Raw genomic sequence first — 23,875 nt, forward strand, 5'->3', positions numbered from 1 at the left:
AGGTCAAAGGATTACCCATTTGTAATTAATATAGAAACAATACGAGATATGAAAATAATACAACTTTCCGAAAAGGTTTCCAATAGTTTTCTGAGCGTTTCTGTTATGATTCGTTGATATGACGATTGCGTTCTGTATCGTAGTAACATCGACGCGCGCACAAGGCGTTCATGCCAACAACGCGCAACCGCTACGTCTGACGATGCCGCCCGCTACGTGAGAGGGGTGGGGCGAGGGAGATTTCTGAGCTGTACATCTATCGATTACACTAAACCGTCATATAATCAATACACTTTTTAACATTTATTTTACAAAATAACTAATAAATTTCATTTAGGAGATTTAGGGATTTTGTATGGAAAAAACAATTTTCAAAAACAATATTACTATGAAAATATATTGATTTTTAAATAATTATAATATATGTTTTCTGTATAATAATACAGAAAAAAGTTCTTACACAATTTAATTACATAAAACAAAAATCATTATTCTGTACTACAATCGTGATATTTTTTATATCTAACCTCAATTTGGTTTTACATTAAAAATAACGCACAGTACAATACACAGTACAGTACTGTATAAAGGAACTATTGAATTCAGATGTGATACTGTTTTAATTTGATTGGACAAAAGTATACAAAATCGTTATACAAATATTTAATATAAATTCGCAAACTATTTCTACACAATTAAAATTTGTAAAAGCATTTTTTTCTCAAATAATTCAATTTTTAACTAAAAACCAATGAAGTTTAACAAATAATTTATTTAACTTATTAAATATATCTATTCTAAATTAATTCAGAAAAATTAATTATTTTTGTTTCATAATATGAATCAAAATCATATTGTACAAGGTTTAATTTACATACATTAACCAAGGCTATAAAACAACCCTTGCTCTAACATACATATTAAATAAATAAAGGAATTGTATGTTAACAAAATAAATTATAAGACGCCATTTTGTTATAGACAAAAACATGATGACATGACAATACATTATAAAAGCAAGTGTCAAATATAAAATGTTAAGAAACTATCTTTACAAATGTTGTGAAACTATATCTTGAAATCTAACAAATTATAAATAAGGAAAAATATATAAATCATCAAGGTAAAAGTGGAACGTAATTAAATACAGTATAACCATGGAGAAATAAACTTATTTCTCCATGGTATAACAAATGTTTTTTTTAAAGTTTGGCCATACTACACTATATGTATGTATGTATGTATGTATGTATGTATGTATGTATGGCAAGGTTTTATTTATTATACATTAATTCTCAAAAACAGATTATTAAAAACATAACTACAATAGAAATACAATAGAACCTTTCATTAGGGACACTCCTATTAATATCTATAAATAAATTAATGTAAATTAACATAATATATTACATAAATTAGCATACATTATGTAAATTTGTTCAGTTTTGTATAACTTAATACATACATTGAAATGAATTAATGAGAATTACTATTTGAAGAACTTTACAAAATATGTTATTAATTAATAGTAAACTTTATCCAGAATCGGTTTAGGATTCAAATTGAATTAATAATTTAAAATAACCTGATGGAAAAACATTTACTGAGGTAAATCATTCATCTACTGCAGTAACCCAGACATGAGGAATGCAATCTAATGAACACACACTAGAACCATTTTGAATCATGTATTGCAGTGATTCTGAAATATATTGCACTTGTAGTAAGTACCCAAGAAATTGCACTCTTTTTGTTTTTAGATTTGAAATAATTAAGAATTCGTAGTATCAAGTAAAGTAATGGATGGATTTTGACTGGTGAAAAAAAAAATTCTTCTAGTAAAAACTTTTCTGGGACCATGTTAGGAATGAATCACCTCTGCCTATCAAAATTTGGAAAGGTGAAAATAATGTTTTTTAGAATTTGTTTACAGGAATCCACATTAGGTATTATAATTAGCCACCAGAAGGACTCCACCGGAAACAAGTCTAAGGACTTAGTGGGTTATCCTTGTGTGTAACACCAAAATAACAACAAGGCAACTCCACCCTCACCCTTTTCAAACATGGTTGATTTGACCATGACTTGGTCTATTTTGTATTACTCATCACTGTAATTTATGTTAGGTCTAATCAATAAATGGAATAAAACATAATTAATCACTATCAGTACCACCACCATCACCACAAATGGTTACCAAAACCATCATTAATACCATTCCTACCACCAATGGTATCTAAACAGTGTGTTCTTTAACTACAATCTCATACGGCCTTGAATTTGGACTCGGCATGTAAGACTCAACATTCACTACCGACAGTTTACTCTGAAATTCTTCCTCGTCCTCACCAAGATTCGGGAGATGTGGCCAGCGCTCGACGAACGAAGAGCAACTGGAACTTGCAGTTGACATCCCTCTACCAGAAGTTTGTACGCATACAGAGGCCCCACTTGGACCGTGTGATGGAAGAACTGGGGGAACACCTTGCATTATCTTAGCCATGTCGCTGCCATCGTCTAGCGGACAGTCTGCAGGTTTATTGATAGAGTGAAGTACAAGACGCATTGATTTTCTGGATTTCAATGTTACTGGAAGACCTTCAGGTGAAGCTTGTGGCTCGATTTCTTCTAATTGTTGTTCTATTGTTGCATCTACAAATAAAATATATTAAAATGATAGTTTAATTTCTTATAATTAACACAAAAAAAATAAATTAGAGGGCTCCTTATAAGGAGCTTTCGATTTGCTACGACCGATGACCAACCTACGTCACGTTAATTCATTGTGCGCATGCAAAGATATTGGTACATGTTTGATGGTTTCTAGGTCCAGGCTGACGACCAACAACACATCAATTGACCTGACCTAGTTGGTCTTCACTCATTGCAAATCGAAAGGTCTTTATTAAAGGACACACGTAGAAGTGAATTAAAAATAAAAATTACAGTTAGTAGTTAGTAATAAGTGGGACTATGTTGTTGCAAAGGTTTATATTTATAATAAACCGTATAAATTTTAGATCTGGAGTCGCCCTTTAAGATGACACGCAAGGAAGTGAAATGAAAAAAGTGAAAATAGTACTGTCTAATACCTTCCTCATCCTGGAAGAGTCTGTAGTCTGTGATTGGACATGTTCTCACAATAAGATTACGAGACACAAAGTAAACAACTGCCGTGGCCAAGCACAGAATAGTGCAACACCAGAACAAAAAGCGCCCTCCATAATTATAATAGATCACACCACCAATTATGGTGCCTACACCTCTCCCTGAAAACATAAATAAAAATAATGTTAGAAATTCAAGGATATTATGGAGTAGGGGCAGGTTGAAATTAAAGAGAGATATAACAGAAAAACAGAAACATCCACTAATTTATTGGTAGCTCTCAGCTGTTTAATTATACATTACTATCTAGCAATTTCAGTAGTAATCCTCCATGGAGACAACCCTATTCTGGGGACAACTTCCGACGCAACAAAATAGGGGAAAATGTAAGTTTTAACACTATGGCCAACCAACCCTACTCAGAAGATAATTTGTTCGGTCTTAAAGGTGTCCAATAATAGGGTTCTACTGTATTTTATGGAAATTTATGGAAATCGTTCATTTTCTTCGGCATCCGTTTCTCTATGGAATGCGTTGCCTATTGAAATCCGTCAGGCTACTTCCACCAGTGTCTTCAAATCTCTCCTCAAAACCCACCTTTTTAATTTGTAATTTTTCAAAATTTTCTGTCTTTGTAAAGCGCATTGAGGCTTTCAGCATAATGCGCTATATCAAGTACCAGTTATTATTATTATTATTATTTTGTATGTCTATTGGGTTGCAAAAATCTTTCACTAATTGATTGGTAGTTCTGTTTAGTCATACATTATCATCTAGCGATTTCAGTCATAATCCTCTTTTGGGTTAACCCTATTCTAGGGAAAATTTCAAATGTAACAAAAAAGGGGAAATGCAAGTTTTAACACTATGGCCAACCAACCCTACTCAGAAGATAATTTGTTCTGTCTTAAAGGTGTCCATACTTAATAGGGGTTCTACTGTATTTTGTATGTCTATTGGGTTGCAAAAATCTTTTGGGTGGCTTACCTATGCCCACATCAACGGTAGAAATAAACGACTGAAGAGTGGCTGCCATACCAGGCGGCGATATTATACTAGCATACATCCTCATCGCAGCCCAAAATGCACCAAAAGTTACACCATGTAACGGTTCAACGATCAGCACCAAGTACGGGTTTCTTACCAACGAGTATCCAAGAAAACGAAGACTGTAACACAACAACGTCAGATAAATCACATTTTGATGTCCTAAAAAGTCAATCAATCGACCAGAAAAGTATAAAAACGGGATTTCCGATAAACAGGTAGTGACCAGAGTGAGTCCCATTAACGTATGGTCGCCATTTAAATCATTAATGTAAACAAACAAAAATGTTGATGTAATTCCGAAACACATTCCCATCACTATGACTACAAGTAAAAATATTAGAATCTCTGCTTGACAAAGAACGTTGTATATATTTTTAAAACAGGAATTTGGTCTACGATGAGGAGGGAATGTCATCTTTATCGCTGCTAATACGCTTCCAAAAACTAAAACAAAAAACGAAAGATGTGCTGGCAAGTATTTGGCTTTGGTTGAAGTGGCGTGGTTCTTATCGAGAATAAAACCCATTATGATTGCAAAAGAACCCCATCCCACTGCCCCCCATAGACGTTGCTTTCCATAGTCTCCACGATTGTCCTGCAAGAGTTCGACGACCGCCATGTCAACTAGCGGGAAATTATTGCACATAAAAATTTGTCCTGTCATTATCAAACAAAACATGATTACAAATGTCAAAGTTGAACTGCCAAAGGTCAAAGTTGAAGTAGTATTCTGTTCAATGCAAATTGAATTTGTAAAATTCACTTTACAGCAGTAGTTTATGCATATGTCTGTAGAATTATTATTACACAATATCTTTTTGGTTAAACCCCTTGTATTAAAAACTGAATTATGCTGACGAGTTGGAAGCAAGTCCTCAAAAAAATCACAGTTACAATTTGAACTTGTTTTATTCAACGTACTACTACGAATATTAGTATCATTAGAGTATGCTGCATTTGATTCCTCGTTCAATAACTGCTTGTAAAATTTCTCATTACAATCTTGAAATGATAGATTCCCTGTGGCCGTCACATTTGCATATAAGACGGGTACAGGTGGAACAAATATTGTTAGGAAGTAGAAAACAGCCGAGCCTGATAGTGCGATTAATAAGATAATCTTATGACAGCTGTATTTGTCAGAAAGTAGGCCACATAACGGGCTGACAAGTAACTGTACTGCTGGTTCTAGGCCTCGGATTAAGCCGATTTGAGATGTTGACAGGCCTAAAGCTATCATATACACAGGAAGATATGGATTCAGGCAGGCCATACCTATAGTATAATAAAGAAAGATACATACATTAAATATACAGACAGACAGAAATAACTTATAGATATTAATGAAGATGTTTTTCCTAACCATGCCTTTTGCCAACTTCAATTAGTGTAACTTTAGAAAATTAACTTTTTTAAATTAATTTTTATTTGTATGCACTACAGTACATGAGATCCATCATTGTGTATCAGGGGGAGCCTGATTTTTTTTGTGCATTTTAAAATGTTTTTATTGAAATATAAAGGAGAGGGGGCATGCATCTGATGTGGCTTGTTTTAACTATAAATTATGTTAATCTATCTACACCAATTAACAAAATCATTTACCTGACAGATACAAGAAATACACAGCCTTTATGGGCAGAAATGTTCTATTAATTTCAACCTTCATCTTCTCTTCTTCTTCTCTTCTGTATAATACTACTGTAGTAGAGAGGCAACCAATTGCCTTAACTACAAATGTCAAACGACCATTGTTTTAGTAACTGTATAATTAAAAAAAACATGAAACATGTTTATAAAGTATAAACTATAATTATTAATAATTAATATAATATTCATATAAATAATTACTTGAAAGTTTGCTTCCAAATTCCCTTTATACAGCATGACAAAATATATAATATTAAGTCAGTGATACACACATAAAATAACATAACATAAACATGAAAAGATGGAGGCCTATATGAACATCACATTCTCATTCAATGACAGGAACTGGGAGGAAATGACCAAGCTGGTCACCTCATCAGTGCAATTGTCCACTTCACGCTCTCACACAGATGAGATGATACCTAACAAACCCAGCCTAGACTAGGCCTACTACTACTACTAGTACTACTGAGATGATGGGCTTGATTGATACACACACATAAATTGGATAAACAACGCAGTCGGTTAACACCAAATAGGTAAATAATTTACAGCTTATAATTATTCAACAGAAATTAATATTATTTTTCAAACATACAGGACATAAACAGGCAACATCTCTCGACAAAATTGATGTCAATTTTTTCTACACACATGAAATAAATAAAAGGGGGCGGGGCATGTTTATAATTTTTTTATTTTATTCTAGGCTAGGCCAATACCATTATATTAAATGTAACAAACATGAAAACAAATAATTAAAAAAAATATTAAAATACATTTATTTAAATTATATTCATAATGCAACATATTATAAAGCAAAATAAAAATACTTTTGATTACTAATACTATTTACAAGTATTTAGTAAAATAAAGAAATAAGAAATTAATCCAACTTAATATGAAGGCTGCCATTTTGAATGTTCAATTGATATTATAGGTAAACCTAAAACAAAATTATATTTACTACCTATCATATATAATTTAAATATAGGTTATTTAGATACAAACAAAATATAAATAATTAAAATCATGAAATGTTTTAAAAATAAATCAAATGTAAAAATATTGATATATATTTTTTAGATAAATATTAATCAATTCAATTACCTATTATAAATATGAACTATTCGATATTTTTTAGCTCGAGCGACGCAAGCGATGGTATCACGAGAAAATTAAAAAATTTAATACAATTATAAGCAAAATATAGTGTAAAAATGAAGGAAATAAAGCTAATAGTTTTAGTTATTTGTTTGGGAGTATTTCAGGTTAAATGTGAAGATACTGATGAAGATAATAATAGTAACACATACTATACAATAGAGGGTAAAGTAATTATATCTGGAGCTAAATTGTTGGAGTGGCTACCCGAAACAAGAATTCTAGTGGACGGAGGCGCTTACGTCGGCTTCATGAGGTAACTGCATCGTTCTAGTCTAGGGCCTAGGCCTAGAGCAACATTCATGCTTAGCAGTAGATATACCTGTGTTATTGTGATAATGATTTTACTACAGTAATAACTATGCCTTCCAACTATTTATTTTTATTATTGTTATTTTAATATTTGTATTATTGTTGATATGGAATGGACGTTTTCAAAACAAAATAAATGGAATTATTATTTTTTAACAAAATGTTTAATTTTTTTTTATTACTAATTAGGGCTGACGGAAGTTTTACAGTGAGTGGTGTCCCATCCGGATCTTATGTCGTTGAAGTTAGTAATCCAAAGTTCTTATTTGAACCAGCCCGTGTTGAAATCAACTCTAAAGGAAAAATGCGAGCTCGAAAAGTAAATCTTATTCAACCAAGTCAAATATCTTTATTGTCATATCCTCTACGAATGAAATCTAAAACACCTAAAGAATATTTCCAAAAACGAGAAGAGTTCAGAGTTACAGATGCCTTAAAAAATCCTATGGTAAGTAAGAATTGTATGTAACATGTAATACAGTAGTAATTCACATTTAATACCCCAACAAGAATAAAGATATTAATCAAATTTATGAAGATCTGGTATGTAGACTATTTTGACCCATAATTATTTAAGACCGACAAAGAAATTCAATGGTTTCAACTCATATTATTAAATGTTAAATAATTCTTAGTTTATTCTATCACAAAGTTAACATGTGTTACTGTTTTCTCTCATACACAGGTACTGATGATGGTGGTGCCCTTAATATGTATTGTTGTTTTACCAAAACTAATTAATTCTCAAGATCCTGAAGTTCAAAGGGTAAGATATTCAAATGAGGTGTATTCGACTGTTTTCTTATGAGCTCTTTAAGTTGCTTGGAAAAGATTTACTTGCACTGCTGCTATCTCTAATAGAAACAGAAAGATAGATATCCTCAAAACAGACCAGTCAAATAGTAGCAGTAGCTACCTGTAAAATGTATTTTTCATTATCTACATCATACTGTATGTACCATACCAGCAGAGATAAACGATGCATGCCTTTTAATCAGTTATCAGTTTGTATTGTCCAATATTAAAGATGTATTGTCCTCCAAAAACAATGAATATTAATTTTTTTTTAAAGACTTTGAATAGGCCATTTCGCAGTTTTAATAATGTTAATCATGTAGAAAAAACAATTACTTATAAAAAGACAATTTTTTTTTAAAATCAACCAAAAACCCATTGACTTCCAGGCAATCTGACTATTTTCTGCTTTAAATTACAGTTTTTTTAGGTAAATCGATCCGATATTTGGTCAAAGTGAATAACTATTATGTGACATTAAAATGGCATATTTAACAAAACATTTTGAACAAAATTATTTTTTTAGGGGGACAATATATCTTTAAAAGATAATTCTTAGTTGGGTTGTTGTTGTTTATTAGTTTTCCACAAATAATACATATACTGTAATGTTTTTAATAAATCACTAAATATTTATAAATGTCACAATAAAGCTAGACTTTAAGCAGAGGTTACCATTAAAACAAAAAAAAATGTCTTGTTTGTGAACTAACTTTGCTAGAAATAATAAGCAAATAATTATTTTTAGTTATAAATTATGTTATAATTATTTATTTTTCTCTGTAGGAAATGCAACAATCAATGAGTTTTATGAACCAAAATCAAAATTTACCCGACCTATCTGAAATGATGACAAATTGGTTAGGAGGAACACAACCAACAAAGAAAAGAGACAAAAGTAAAGTGAAGAAGAAATGAACAATGAACATATTGTTTTAATTATGCTTTTTATTTTTTATGGCGCCATCATTCGTGACGTTTGGGAGGAGTTTGAATCAATCGTGTTCTAGGTGTTTTTTAATTTGATGTGGTCTATTAATAATAATAATAAAGTTAATATTTTTGCTTAAGCTCTGTCTGCACTATCAAACTAGTTTGACAAAAAAAGTGTGATGTGCCCAAATATGGTAGTGATATGACATCAACATATCCATATATTGGAACATTTTGTTGTCACATAAAGTTTGATAGTGTAGACAGAGCTTTACATTTTAAATCAGGAATAAAGTCATCGAACTAAGAGAAGAGGCAACCCATACAATTTTTACATCACAGTGCAAGGGTGGTGTGATTTTTGGCGAATTGACCATACACATTGTATGATAACGATAATAACAGTCCACTCTCTCAAATGCTAGTTAATCATTATGTGTAATAAATATACTCTCAACTCTCTCACCACTAGCCTAATATGTCAGGTTTCTAGAAATTCTGAATGGTAAACAAAAATATGTTCTTTCTAAATAATAAGTGTCGTAATAATAAGTTTTCCGGTTTTTAGAAAGTCCGTTATTGGAAGTGAGAGTAAATAAATTCTACTAGTTACTGTAAATTAAAAGGTTATAACATCATAATTTTGCTAACATATCAATTCTGAAAGAGGATATATTGTTTTATATTTTCAATTTCATAGGATTTTAAATATACAATCTCTTGACATGTAAGCCTTGAGAGACTGTATATTTAATTAAATGTGTAATAATTTTATACATTTGTTTATTATTAAATATATTATGTCTGTCATTTATAGTACTCTACTGTCAACTTTGATGAAATGTTTTTATTTAAGTTTTACATTGATTATGTAATGTAAATATGATATGTAGGTGAATAAAATTACATATATACATCAGTGGCATTATTATTTTTTTATAGTTTCAAAAAAAATTACATAATTTAACTTTAAATCTAAAAACACAGTTGCTGTACACTAGTCCAGATAATGTATTTAATTGTATATTTCTACCTACTGGATCTACCTGAATTTTGAGACTTAAAGCATTAATGCTTCTGTGCCCCTCTTGACCAGAACATATACTCCTTTGATTTATATGGGCTGTATTTTAACAGGTATAGACCAGTGCAGTTTTAAATTGGTTTAGATTTTGAGATTCAATCACATTTTTTTGCAAACAGTCCCAACAATTTATAGTTCTTAAAGAGAACATATCTCTTGCTTTCGATTTCACTTTTGGTTTCTGTATTTGTTTTATTATAATGGCTAACAATTCCATTTTGTTCAGTTCAATAATAAACAAAAACTCCATTATTTTTTGTATTGCATTGCTTTACAATTAAAAATTGATTGAATTATGGATATTTGAACGGTCATTTCCGTGTAATTCTACGGACCAATAGCTGACGAACGGCGACATTGTCTCACATGACTTTTCCTTTCCTTTCAACAATTTTGTTGATACATTTTCGGCTTTTGTTTTTTCTTTATAAAACTGATTCAAGACAGCGGTAGGTTTTGGTTGGTAAGCAATCACCTGGTTAATTTATAAAATACAAATTCATCTTTAATTCAACTTATTAAATATGAGTTAGCTAGTCTTAATAATTATAGGAGGCTAGGCTCAGCAGACCGGTTTATCTAGCAAGTAGGGCTATCCACTCCAAACGGCACAGGCCTTGGCCCTACCTCCTACATAGCTGCTAGGCCTAGGTTTAGGATGAAACCCGGTTAGGATTTCCCTGACCACAGGATACATTTAGCAGCAGCATACCGTTAATACAATTATTAATTAATACATATTACTTTTATACTTAGATATAGAAAGAAGACACTCTTTTTAATTTTTTTGCAAATAAGTTTTTTTTCTAAATCTTTATATAATTCCAGGAATGCAAATTGTGGTTTTTCAACTTACACTAAAATGCCACCAAACAAAAGTATACCAGTGTTAAAGGTCGTTCTACTTGGTGATGGGGGTGTCGGCAAAAGTTCCCTGATGAATAGGTTCATTAGCGACAAATTTGATAACCTTTCATTTCATACGATTGGCGTGGAATTCTTAAATAAAGACATTGACGTAGATGGCGAAAGCTACACAATGCAGATATGGGACACTGCCGGACAGGAAAGATTCAAAAGCCTTCGCACACCGTTTTACCGCGGCTCCGATTGCTGTTTATTAACTTTTAGCGTGGACGATTTAAACAGTTTTAAGAACCTTGCAATGTGGAAAAAAGAATTTTTATTTTACGCCGACGTACAGAACCCCGATACATTCCCGTTTGTAGTATTAGGGAATAAAGTCGATGTCAGTGAGGATGATCGAAAAGTTTTTGAACCGATGGTTAAAACGTGGTGCGAAGAGAATAACAATACGCCGTATTACGAAACAAGTGCAAAGACTGCGGTAAATGTAAAGGAAGCATTTACTGCGTCGGTTCAACGTATCTTAGATCTAGACCATAAATTTGGAATTGCGGAAGGAAATGAACATGCGATTAATTTGAAGAACAAACCAAGCAATAAGCAATCATCATCATGTTGTTAAGTGTGGACACAACCTAGACATTTTATGTACTGTATCAAATGTATCAATTTTATGAAAACTATTAAAATTACTAAAACAAATGTATTATACACATACGTACTCATCATGGTGTAAAATTGGATTAATTTTAATCATAATTTGGATATACAGTAGTGTATTACAACTGAAGTTGGGGTCCACACAACATTTTGTCATCGGTAAAGTAAGCCCATACCATACTGTAAAATACTGTCTATGGGGCAGGAATATATCCGTGATACATTTTTTAGTGGGAAGGGTTTCAACGGCAAACCCTTAAGCTATGTCTACACTATCGAACTTTAACAGACAATATGTGCCCATATAATGGACATAATGATGCCATATCACTACCATATTTGGGCACATCACACTTTTTTTTGTCAAACTAGTTTGATAGTGTAGACTGAGTTTAAAAAAGTGAATATAGCAGAAACTTCCTATGACGTGCTGTACATGTAGTCTGAAAACCCAGTTGGATTCTCGTACACACAATCCACACCCCACCCCCTCCCTCAACCATAATACAGTAACAAAAATTTCCTCTCTCTTTTTAAATGTTACAATATGCGCAAATTTGTCTTGTATTGGATGGTTGAATATTCACTGTAGTGTAAAACTAAATAATTCTTATTGTAATAATGCATGTTATTCAGGTATGTTGTATCTAATTATTGTAACATTGGATGTAAAGTACAGTATAAATGACTTGATAATTTAAGCGCTGAAAAATCACAAAAGAAGTTATAAAAGAGCAAAAGTTTAATGATGAGAAAGTGCAAATTAAAAAGGTGGCATTTGATGTTTGTATCCACTCCTCGTGCACATAGCCGACCTTTTCGTAAAATTATGCCAAAATTGTACAACGTTATGGTGTCGGCTAGTCAGTAATAAAAGCGCAACACACAAGATGTAACGCTGTCATGTTGCAATATTTACAATGCATGTTGCAGATAAAACATAACGCAAGGACGTAAACGCAATGCAAGCGTCGTGTTGACCAATGACAAGCGACAGTTTGAATAATTCATCGCTTGTGATTCGGTCAACTAACTTACATTGCATAACATCCTTGTGTTGTGTCTATAGTGGGAACCAAGCATTACAGTGGTCCCAGTACACTACCTGCATATACCGTACCTGTATTATATTCACACCTAGTATGTGAATATTACTTTGTCTCGACTCTAGTGGTTAAATGTTTTATGCAAACATCTTTTTTTTATTCTTTATAGCAATCACAAATGGCAATTTACAATATATATTCCAAAATATACTTTATATTATATTAGATGAAATTAAATGTACTAATGTATTTTCTTTTTTTTTAAAATTTACTATTCAGTAAATACTGTGAATAATTTTTTTAAGTGTATGCTTATGGTCAAATGAGAACTTTCAGTCACTGTGCGATACTTTTTTTTTAACCAATTCAAACAGCATTAATTTTCCTAAATGTATATTTATATAAATACAGTAGTTAATAGTGAATGATCACCCTCAAAATAAGAGATCTTATTGACTGACTGATGGTAGTACAGTATGTTATTTTTTATGTTGAAATAAGGTTTTTTTTAATTCAGTTTGTGTAAATGAAATTTCAACAATTAATATAATTTTTGTTACCTTGAAAATGAATTTGAAATATATTTTTTTTACGAGTCAAAATTGATAAATAAATGCTTAATTCGTATAAATTTTTAAAGGTATAGTATAATAAATATAAATGTGCCTTCAATGATTTTGCCTGTATAATTAGGCAGAATTTAAAGGAAAGCTTTTGGTGTACTGTATCTATAATTTTTAGGTAAATGCTGTGATACACTGTAGCATATATCATAAACCTATTTGATGGGTTGTTCAGTAAATTGTAATTGAAAATTGTGAATTTCAGATTTGGTTGAAAATAATGTAAAGTAATCAGGTTTTTTTTTTTGGATGTACTGTATATATTGATTTTATTTTATTTAGCAAAGCAATTTTATCACAATAAACGAACACAAACACTGATATTTTAGTAGTTTACTTTAACTGTACATTATATTGTTTAACTGTTATTAAATTGTTCCCTTTTTTACGACCACTGCCACTTTTCTACTACACTTCCATTTGGTCGTAACACTAACAGTGTTAAACTATACAAGTATGCTGTATGAACTTTACATTCGAAGATTGAACTCAAGATTTATAACTTGCTCAAAATTGTAGTGGAGATGTAGCTTGATGGTTATCATGCTTGCCTTCCAATCCCATGGTCCGGGGTTCAATAGTGCCAGGGTTGTAACTCACGACTCTTTCAACTCCACTCCCTAAGCCTCAATGAGACTTAGTTTATAAGCATGATCAATTATAAAATAAAATAGTTTATCCATTCTGTATTGGCGAGTTACTCACTGTTGGAGGCATATGAAAAAAAACAAACAAAAAAACAGAGCAAAGACAAGTATAATTATTATTCTTTAATAATTACTGTATTTGGCAACATTACAAAGTACTTTCAACAATTTAATGATCTTAATATAAAATCCCAATAAAAAATCAATTTTATACATTTAGCACCAATATTAATATTTACTAAAATAATAACTTAGCTTTTTAAATGTACAATAATTGATTGCATATTTGTAAAATAAAATAAAATGTAGCATCGTGTATCAAATCAATTGCACACAAATTAGGAGTTTAAATAGCATAATCACCAATAACACTTATATTAATTGACATGTACTGTATTTCCTTTACATACAACGTACTTCACTCTAAGATTTCCCATTCAAAGTGGTAATAAGAGAGTTTTTACATTTTAATGGTGTTTCCCTAAAGCTTGAAGTGTGAATGGTGAATAAAAAAGGCTACAGTGGAGTTTTAAAATGTCAAGAAATACACATTCAGCAGCTTGGGTTCCTCTTTCACAGCATCTTCTAGTTTTCTGGTTTGATACCTTCCAGTCTTGTCAAAGAATGGCTTTGTAGTGGCCAAATGTTTAGTTGTTAAAAAACGAGATACTTTCTTTTCTTTCCCTATAGAATTTTATTTTCTGGTTTTGCATTCTCCAGGATGTTCACACGGAGAAGAACAAGATTCTCTTTCTTTCATGGCACCTTTCTCTGGTTCTGAATCCTCCAGAATATATGGTCACACAGAGAATAACAAGATTCTCTTTCTTTATGGCACCTTTCTCTGGTTTTGCATATTCTAGGATGTTCACACATAGAATAACAAGATTCTCTTTCTTTTATGGCACCTTTCTCTGGTTTTGAATCCTCCAGAATATATGGTCACACAGAGAATAACAAGATTCTCTTTCTTTATGGCACCTTTCTCTGGTTTTGCATCCTCTAGGATGTTCACACAGAGAATAACAAGATTCTCTTTCTTTAATGGCACCTTTCTCTGGTTTTGAATCCTCCAGGATATATGGTCCAGGTCACAGAGAATAACAAGATTTTCTTTCTTTATGGCACCTTTCTCTGGTTTGAATCCTCCAGGATATATGGTCCAGGTCACAGAGAATAACAAGATTCTCTTTCTTTTATGGCACCTTTCTCTGGTTTTGAATCCTCCAGAATATATGGTCACACAGAGAATAACAAGATTCTCTTTCTTTATGGCACCTTTCTCTGGTTTTGCATCCTCTAGGATGTTCACACAGAGAATAACAAGATTCTCTTTCTTTTATGGCACCTTTCTCTGGTTTTCAATCCTCCAGGATATATGGTCCAGGTCACAGAGAATAACAAGATTCTCTTTCTTTTATGGCACCTTTCTCTGGTTTTGCATCCTCTAGGATGTCCACACAGAGAATAACAAGATTCTCTTTCTTTTATGGCACCTTTCTCTGGTTTTGAATCCTCCAGGATATATGGTCCAGGTCACAGAGAATAACAAGATTCTCTTTATTTTATGGCACCTTTCTCTGGTTTTGAATCCTCCAGAATATATGGTCACACAGAGAATAACAAGATTCTCTTTCTTTATGGCACCTTTCTCTGGTTTTGCATCCTCTAGGATGTTCACACAGAGAATAACAAGATTTTTTTTATAGTACCTTTCTCTGGTTTTGAATCCTCTAGGATATATGGACACTCAGAGAAGAACAAAATTCTCTTTCTTTATGGCACCTTTCTCTGGTTTTGAATCCTCCAGGATAGAGAAGAACAAGGATCTCTTTCATAGCATCTTGTTTTTACTAGAGCCTTGATAGCTTATACAGTAGGCTTTTTAAGGTAGGTAGGTATATTTTTGCAGCATCCATCACTCAGATTCTCTTTCTTTTACAGCATCTGTTTTGATAGCTTACAGGGTTTTCAACAGGTATGGTTTTGCAGCATCCAGTATGTCCAAATCAGGATCCAATGACCGTCCTAGTCCTTCTAGAACCATAATAGCAAGAACTATGCAGGCAAAGTTACTTTCTAATTTTACCTATTAAAACAGAATATATAGTGACAAATTATTGATGGCATGATTATAAATTTCACAACACAGTTCTCAAATTTAACATATAAAGTACTGAATAAACTTTTTGAAACAAATACTAATATAATATGCTAATTATCAATATTAATATTATAATACTGTATAATATACTTGGATTAGGTATTATAAATTTGATACTAAAACCAACAAAATGCTCATGCTCATCATGACCTACATGTAATTTGGCTAAACTCAAAGAATTGTAATTTTTTTACAAACCTGATGACGAATGAGTATTTTAAATAGACTGCTCAACACATTACTAACTTTCACCTGAAAATATAAAAGAACAGATAATAAGGAAAATGTTCCAAATTGACAATAATGATTTTCACTCAAATATGTGTTACTCTTTGTTTTGCTTACTTTCCCAAGCGCCAGCGTCTGTTCATGAGCGGACGCCACAAGTGATTCCATATCGTCTTTAAATCCCTGGACATCTTTGCAATTATTTTCTGATGCATGTTGAAGAAAAAGTTCAGCTACCCTATCTCCCTGAAAAAAACAAACAACAACAATTATTATCTTATTTATTCATTCTGTCTTTATACTGAATGACACTTTCAGTGCCTAAATCATTGATTTCCAAAGTGGTTCAGTAGAGAACTGTTACATTAACAATATATAATAATAATAATAATTCAACTAAAACAGTAATTTACACTAGTACACACACATTTACATGTAACTGTAACATGTAACTATCTAAAATACATACAGTATATATAAATAATGTAAGAAATTCAAGGTAAAAGATACTAGATACTTAATAATATTTTGGATTGAATTTTTAAAAGTTGAAAGTGTCATAAATTTATAGTTTGTTTTTGAAATGAATACAATAAATATAGCAATGAGAAGTACACTTAATTATCCTGGTACTGGTCAAAATGTTTTAAGCACTGTCAGCACAAAACTATTATAATACAGTCATTCATAATACTTACTCTTCCTAGTATTATTTCCCTGAAAACAGCCTTAAAATTCTCCATGTCTTTTCCACAAAGATGCGACGTCAAACCAACGTCTAAAAAGACAAGCTTTAAAGGGCATTCTACAGCCTTTCTGTTGACTACCACTGTGTCACACAGGTCAACTAACATCAATTGCTCTTTCTCTTGGCAGTAACCAGTTGATCCTTGCACCAGGATATTGCCGGGGTGAAGATCACCGTGGACAAAGTTGTCTACAAAAACCTGAACACAAAACACAGATAAAGATTAATGAATATTATACATCTCACATTACCATCAATTGAAAACTAGGTCAGTTGACCAATATTAGTGACACTAACATTTGTTGTACAATAGACCAACTCCTTCACACCCATGCAAACAACATTGCAATAGCAGTGCAAAAACATCTTGCCTAATGTTTAAAGTGTACTAATTTACATTATACAGATATTGCCTAGTTAGAGGTTAAATATAAGATTTGACATCTACGAGGGAATGATATTTAATATCATTCCCGATGGGGTGTCAAATCTTATATTTCACCGATATAAAAGGCGATATCTGTTATATTATATAGCCAACAACAAGTTGAATATCTACTGGGTTGGGTAGCTAGCCCTCCTTTATGTAATAAGCCTGCCTAGTTCGGCGTTGCATTCACCTTACCTTGCAAAGAATAATATACAGATAATTACTAATGAATGATTCCTGGGCAATAAAATATATACTTAGGCCTAGGTCGTTTAAATTAACAAAAGAATTTCCATCAATAAGCCTACATTAATAATAATATAATATTATTATCAGGTAGGCCGAATAAATAAATAATAATTCGTCTTCTTCAAGCTGAATCACCGGATGTTCAGCACGCCGTACTCCTCGTACTCGAGGAAATATACAATTTACGATCCTCGCAGCAGTAGTCATGTGATGCATTTTCAACCAATCACATTGGTTATGTAATATAAAGCCTATTTTCTTTTATATATTAATCAATTGTTTATACTAACCATTTTTAATAGTGACTGAATTCCCAGTCCTGCTAAGTGTTCCTTTAGGCCTTCTGGTGCATCCGCTGAGGTCACAAACTTTGAAATAACCTCTCCTTCCTGCAAATATAAAAATCAAACTGTACTCCTAAAGTGTTTTAAAATATAATTATTAGCATGTTCTGTGTCACATGTTAACAACATTTTTTAATCAACATTTTCCTAAGCACTTCTAGCAAGATCTAACAATAGCACTTCAATTGGTTAAATCATTTAGTTAAACTCACTTCGTATGTCATTATCATCACATCTCTTCGTACGTAAGGCCGGATTGGATGCGGAAACTTCACACAGGAAACATCACTGAAGTTTTCACAAAAACGTTCAAGATTTCTAGCTTCAATGCGTAAATCAATCTGAAAAAAAGAGTGACATAACTTTTGAAAAGTTAACATAATGTCATATTATAGCATTCATGTACAGGATCAAACTTTATGTGACAAAAAAATTGTGATATGGCCAAATATGGTAGTGATATGACATCATCATCATCATCATGTCTTTATAATGGCACATCAAATTTTGTTGTCACATAAAGTTTGATAGTGTAGACAGAGCTTTATGGGCATACTGTGACCAGAATTTCACCAGTCAATTAAAAAAGGTCATGTGACCCTACCTGTTGCTTCATTAACTGTTCAAACTCTTGGACGCATTCAGGCAGACTAAGCCATTTCAAACCAGGAACGAAAGAACATATCCACGCTGCATTATGTAATAACCTCAGATCTCTGGACACTCTTCTATACACACGAGGGTGTAAGACCTAAAGGAGGAAAAAGAGAATATGTTTTATGATGGATAAAAGCAATGAACCAAGAACTTGGTTCAAATGGATTGATAAAAGATTAATTAATTAATAATCATTGAAAGTATACTGTAAAACCTCGTTTCGAGAGAAGCCCACACAAGAGTCCTAAAAAAATCAAGGTTTTACAGTATATTGAAAAGGATTGATGGAGAAGTGGATGAAAAGAAAGTAAACTGTACGACAGATGGATGAAATAGATAAAAAGAATGAATAAAGATAAAATAAAATTTTATAAAGAATTAATTATTGCACCTTTATAGCGACCGGCACCAGGCCCTCCAGGTCATCCTCTGATTCATCAAATTTTGGCAGCGCCGTTGATGATTCTCCATCTAGAAGAAATCAAAATGAGTAGAGATAATTATCAACTTTCACTGAAGGTTAATCATAAAATTATCTAGCTTTTTATCAATACTGGAACACATTATGTTAAATGTTAATATTAATCAAAATGTTGTTTCAAATGCGATATAGGTTCATTCACTAATTCGATATACCATACTAACTCAGTTTTACTTATAGTAATCACATTTTTTTGTCACATAAAGTTTGATAGTGTAGATAAGGCTTAAATTTAGAGTAATTTGTTCAGTTGGATACAAGCCAACAACAGTAAAATTCATGATAGGAACTACATTGAAGCTGATGTAGAGGGTCTGTAATCCAAATTTCCTCAATTTTAGGATGAATATTTATCATAAAAATGATGATTTACTTTCTATTTGTTCTTTCTTCCAGGCCGATTGTCTTCTTTCTACTCGTTCTTTCTCTGCTTTATCCAACTCTTTATCTTTGGTCCCCACAAGTTCTCCAAATCCGAGTATTTCTAATCCTATAATTTAACACAATTTATAAATATAATAATTATATTTAGATTATTATCATTATTACTATTATAATTCTTGATTACAAATTGTATTACCTAATTGTATGACCCATTATACAACCCCCGGGAGAGGTGTGTCATTTGTCCAATGTGCATCATACCTTATGAATACCATGATGCACCTGTGCGTAAAAAACATGACTTATTTTAGGTGACCGTGGCGCACTGCGACCATGTTGTTTATGATATGGTGGGTGGTAAAGTGACGGACATTGACACACCATTGTTCATTGATGTGACGTACCATTTGGGTTTTTTGACGCACCTCTGCTTCAATAATTATTTTTAATTGACTTACCCAAGACGCACCTCTCCCGGGGGTTGTAATGTTATAAGTGCATAATATTTGAGTTAATATACAGTATAATAAATAATATTAAAATAGACCTTCAAAATAATCCATTTGTTCGGTGTCATCAAGCTCGTCTAATATTTCATCCCTTAGAGAGCAGTCTTGAATGGCTTCTGGTTTAATGTACGCCTGATACACCTGTCCAATGCACCCCGAAAACACAGCCTGTCGTCGATTGTCAATCTTGACAATAACATCACGCCAATTCTTCCCAAATGCAAGAGCAAGTTTTTTCTGTGTGTAGTACCACGAATGTGGCATAACATTGAGATGCAACTGTGAGAACATATCGCAGAATTCCGCAGGGAATAAGTCTCTACGTGTGCTGGCCCATTGGCCAAATTTAATCAATGTTGGGCCTAGATTTTCAACGGCATAATATAATATTTTCAACCACAGCATCCACGTGTTATTAGAGAGGTAGGTCAAAGGGTAAGCGCAGCATATTGGAGTAAAAATACAAATCAAATTCAGCAATCGGAAGAACAACTTTACATGGAATAAAATACTTCGGAAAAATCTTTCAATAATGTCTCTTTTTTGTTTCAAATCTTCCTTCGTTGGTGAAATTGCCTTTGCACATTGCACTTCGTTTATCGGATGAATGCATTTCAGGATTGCACACGTTGAACCGAGAGTAAAACATCGTTTTAAAGTTATGCACCTGGGACGTGGTTTTGGAACCAACAAACGAATACATCTTACTGCCGATTTCAAGTTTGTTAGATGGTGTTTATTTAATGTACGAATTACATTCTGCTGAAATTCAAATCGAATTGATGTTCGAATAAGTGTTCCATGAATAGTGCTAAGCATTTTATCACCTCTTCTTTTTACCACATATTTTATATATATATTATATATCCTAGACCTGAAAATGAAAACATATGATTCTGAAAAAAATAATAAATTAATATTTTTAAATGCAATACGAAAAAAATACAATTAAAACAACTTTTTTTTAAATACAAATGGTTTGTTTATACTACTAATTAAATAGTCTAGGCCTAGGCTTATTTATAAATGTAAAAGCTAGTATGGTAATTAAATAGTATTTCCTATTTTTACAGTAGAGGTAGTAGACTGTGTGCACTAGGCCTAGTAACTTCTGTTTTAAGATTAACTAAGGGCTAGGCCAATATAGAGGGCGCAAGTCCAAAACAGAACCACAAGACTTCACACTCCGCTCGGTGCCCGAAGTTTACGTAAATCCGGTGTAGGATGTCTTTTTTGGGCCTAGCCTAGATTCAAATGATCAGCTCAAAATAACTAATTTTCAGGGCATGCCTAGAATTACAGTTTAGGCCTACGACACTTAATTATTATTCCACTAGTGATTATGAAATTAAAAATCAAATGAACATCCTAACATAGGCATAAATATCTTACCGTCTTTTTAATGATGGAAATCAAAAATTACCGGGACGAAAATAATGTTTTCTCTTTTTCCACAAATGTCGTATGATGCGCGAAAAGGGCAAAATACAAGTGTGATGCGTGACATGACACAGAACAACATTCATAAGTTTTAATAGATAATCGATACTGTATACTTCTGCTCATTCATTCCAAGCAACTTGTTTTGTCATTCTTTACTACAGCGTTCTGTCTAATTCAAACGTTTGTTGCACAGTAGGCAGGCTTATGTTGTCAATAATTTATCAATGTACGACGTATATGTTATCTGTATCATACTATCGATAAGTAGCCTTAGACTTTGTTCAAACATGAACCCAAACATAAGGGAGATAAGACCACACGTAGGCATAATAAGGCAAAAGATAACATTAATTATCAATGTGTAACACAAACAGAAACAAGATTGTTTTTCAATGAATAAATACATCACTGACATTTTAAAATAAGTCTTGTGTGTTGATTATGGGGGTAATATGTAATAATAAATGGAATTCCCTACTCAATTTAAGTTGTGATATATCCATATTGATATATATTATTATTAAATGTGCCATTTCGGACATTTGTAAACATTTTTTTTTATTGTCGCTCTATATGGTCTCATGTTTATTTTTGATGCAATCGAAAGATAAAGAGCTACTTAACCGTGTTTCAGTTTATGTTTAGTAGTGTGTCGACGACCAATATAACGTGACATACTTGGGAAAATCACTCACTCTTCCCTCGTAAATTAAAATTATGACAGAATTTTTCGGAGGTTGGTCGAAGGTCGCGGTGGCGACCGACCAAATACAGGCTTTGATTGATAAGGTAAGACAAATTAGATGAGGTAAAGGTGTTGGTATGGGGAAACCCCTTCCTCTTACCGTGCACACTCTAAACCTTTCGGATCATCGCCCTCCTAAGTCAATCCTGTGGTTGTTGTTACTGATTTTGTATTGTTTCCAACACCTATATTGAAGTATAGCTTGTTTATACATATTAATGTTTTTGATATACCATGTTATTATTATCTTTTTACCACTTTTTATTAGAGAATTTTGTTGGGTTGTTTTTGGTGTTGTTGTAATGTTGGTCCTAATTTTTCTATGTAATTTTTACTGCTTTATTTTTCTATATGATATACTGTATATTCCAGCTTTCAAAACAACTGTTTCTAAATGGATGGCCGAAACTAAAAAAACGAGGCCTATGATTATGATGAGTATCACATGTTGAATATTCACAGATACGCGAGGACGCTGAGAGTGCGGCAGGTAGATCATTTGAAATCTATGAGGCTAAATCGTATATAATACAGGTCGTCGCTGGACGTAACTATATAGTACAGGTACAGTAGTCGAGTCAAATATGGTAGAAATTTACTTCACCTTCCTCAGTATCCAATCAACCTATTGCCATTGCCTTTTCTGATATTGTATCTGTATGTTGTGCGGGTATACTAATCTTCGCCCGGTAGGACCCAGTATCGGCGCCTGGTAGGGTTTATGATAGGCCTATAAAATGATTTCAAGTACATTTTATTAACATACTTTAGTAGTAAATATGTTTTTCCTTCTCAGATAAAATAATTATTGTTAAACTTTTCATTCGCGTCAACAACAAAACTTATCACAGAGGGCGGTATTTAGTTTTTCAATAAACATATCAGTATTTTGACAGTTTTTTACATTAAAAATTTATAAAACGTACAATTAAATGTCACAATAAGATTAAATACAATATGTTAGCATGTACTTTATCAGGCGATACCGGGCCTTACTGAGCCCAGCCTACCGGGCGTAGATTAGTATGATCGGTTTGTGCGGAATCAATTCGGGATATACAGTAGTAGTATAAGCAGGGTTATAAGTCTTCTGAAGAGATTATATGGAATAGTATTTTCTGATACATATATACTTTTCGGAGCCGCATCCAAATTAAAATCAACTTATTTCCAAAAACATAACATAGTTCATAAAAACAATTTATTTTATTTTTTGCAGGTTGATACTGGTTCGTGTTATGTTCATTTACGTGTATACTGTGACCTCAAAGGAGAAGTAAAGTTCACTTCTTTCCTGGAGAATAAATCGGAATCGGACCAAATAAAACCATTTTAATTAATGATTTTAATATATTTGTATACAGGTTACAGTATTTATAATAAGAACAATTATTTTCATTACCGGAATATAGCGCCACCATAATTTTAATTTTTATTTCCGATCAGTATATGATTCAATGAATATATGATTCCTAAATAAATAAATATTTTCAATCTAGCTTTTACTCTGAGTAATCTTGTTTTTTTTTAAATATTGAACGCTTTATAAATAAA

General features: G+C 32.3%; 5 protein-coding genes across 5 annotated transcripts; 3 read left to right on the top strand and 2 right to left on the bottom strand.

The window, feature by feature from the left end:
• Positions 1-1,392: 1,392 nt before the first annotated feature.
• On the bottom strand, positions 1,393-5,881 carry LOC144842035 (major facilitator superfamily domain-containing protein 6-like). Its single transcript, XM_078698373.1, has 4 exons — positions 5,764-5,881; positions 4,096-5,433; positions 3,093-3,269; positions 1,393-2,652 (listed from the first exon to the last, which is right to left on the bottom strand). The coding sequence occupies exons 1-4, from the start codon at positions 5,825-5,827 to the stop codon at positions 2,237-2,239; spliced, it is 1,995 nt and encodes a 664-aa protein (XP_078554499.1). The 5' UTR covers positions 5,828-5,881; the 3' UTR covers positions 1,393-2,236.
• A 1,086-nt stretch (positions 5,882-6,967) lies between these two features.
• LOC144842187 (endoplasmic reticulum membrane protein complex subunit 7-like) lies at positions 6,968-9,920 on the top strand. Its single transcript, XM_078698587.1, has 4 exons — positions 6,968-7,228; positions 7,474-7,732; positions 7,970-8,050; positions 8,866-9,920. The coding sequence occupies exons 1-4, from the start codon at positions 7,029-7,031 to the stop codon at positions 8,995-8,997; spliced, it is 672 nt and encodes a 223-aa protein (XP_078554713.1). The 5' UTR covers positions 6,968-7,028; the 3' UTR covers positions 8,998-9,920.
• Positions 9,921-10,441: 521 nt separating this feature from the next.
• On the top strand, positions 10,442-13,613 carry LOC144841976 (ras-related protein Rab-9A-like). Its single transcript, XM_078698298.1, has 2 exons — positions 10,442-10,559; positions 10,925-13,613. Exon 2 carries the CDS (start codon positions 10,959-10,961, stop codon positions 11,583-11,585), a length of 627 nt encoding a protein of 208 aa, XP_078554424.1. The 5' UTR covers positions 10,442-10,559; positions 10,925-10,958; the 3' UTR covers positions 11,586-13,613.
• Positions 13,614-14,056: 443 nt separating this feature from the next.
• LOC144841963 (putative aarF domain-containing protein kinase 2) lies at positions 14,057-21,543 on the bottom strand. Its single transcript, XM_078698278.1, has 11 exons — positions 21,526-21,543; positions 20,172-21,007; positions 19,614-19,730; positions 19,151-19,230; positions 18,707-18,853; positions 18,315-18,443; positions 18,049-18,147; positions 17,030-17,278; positions 16,449-16,577; positions 16,302-16,355; positions 14,057-16,028 (listed from the first exon to the last, which is right to left on the bottom strand). The coding sequence occupies exons 2-11, from the start codon at positions 20,950-20,952 to the stop codon at positions 15,900-15,902; spliced, it is 1,914 nt and encodes a 637-aa protein (XP_078554404.1). The 5' UTR covers positions 20,953-21,007; positions 21,526-21,543; the 3' UTR covers positions 14,057-15,899.
• Positions 21,402-23,752, top strand: LOC144841980 (stefin-3-like). The gene is made up of 3 exons (XM_078698302.1): positions 21,402-22,365; positions 22,784-22,885; positions 23,541-23,752. Exons 1-3 carry the CDS (start codon positions 22,294-22,296, stop codon positions 23,655-23,657), a joined length of 291 nt encoding a protein of 96 aa, XP_078554428.1. The 5' UTR covers positions 21,402-22,293; the 3' UTR covers positions 23,658-23,752.
• The last annotated feature ends 123 nt before the right edge of the window (positions 23,753-23,875 follow it).

Source organism: Antedon bifida, chromosome 5 (assembly GCF_963402885.1).
Source record: "Antedon bifida chromosome 5, ecAntBifi1.1, whole genome shotgun sequence".
NCBI lineage: Eukaryota > Metazoa > Echinodermata > Crinoidea > Comatulida > Antedonidae > Antedon > Antedon bifida.

Coding starts and splice junctions, on each gene's coding strand:
- LOC144842035 (XM_078698373.1), bottom strand. CDS start 5,827: ATGAAGGTTGAAATTAATAGAACATTTCTGCCCATAAAGGCTGTGTAT. Junction 5,434..5,763: donor GTATTTCTTGTATCTGTCAG/GTAAATGATTTT, acceptor ATTATACTATAG/GTATGGCCTGCCTGAATCCA. Junction 3,270..4,095: donor TACCGTTGATGTGGGCATAG/GTAAGCCACCCA, acceptor TTATGTTTTCAG/GGAGAGGTGTAGGCACCATA.
- LOC144842187 (XM_078698587.1), top strand. CDS start 7,029: ATGAAGGAAATAAAGCTAATAGTTTTAGTTATTTGTTTGGGAGTATTT. Junction 7,229..7,473: donor GCTTACGTCGGCTTCATGAG/GTAACTGCATCG, acceptor ATTACTAATTAG/GGCTGACGGAAGTTTTACAG. Junction 8,051..8,865: donor AAGATCCTGAAGTTCAAAGG/GTAAGATATTCA, acceptor TTTTCTCTGTAG/GAAATGCAACAATCAATGAG.
- LOC144841976 (XM_078698298.1), top strand. CDS start 10,959: ATGCCACCAAACAAAAGTATACCAGTGTTAAAGGTCGTTCTACTTGGT.
- LOC144841963 (XM_078698278.1), bottom strand. CDS start 20,952: ATGCTTAGCACTATTCATGGAACACTTATTCGAACATCAATTCGATTT. Junction 19,731..20,171: donor ACAAATGGATTATTTTGAAG/GTCTATTTTAAT, acceptor GTTAAATTATAG/GATTAGAAATACTCGGATTT. Junction 17,279..18,048: donor TTCAGTCACTATTAAAAATG/GTTAGTATAAAC, acceptor TTTTGTGTTCAG/GTTTTTGTAGACAACTTTGT.
- LOC144841980 (XM_078698302.1), top strand. CDS start 22,294: ATGACAGAATTTTTCGGAGGTTGGTCGAAGGTCGCGGTGGCGACCGAC. Junction 22,366..22,783: donor TACAGGCTTTGATTGATAAG/GTAAGACAAATT, acceptor GAATATTCACAG/ATACGCGAGGACGCTGAGAG. Junction 22,886..23,540: donor GACGTAACTATATAGTACAG/GTACAGTAGTCG, acceptor TATTTTTTGCAG/GTTGATACTGGTTCGTGTTA.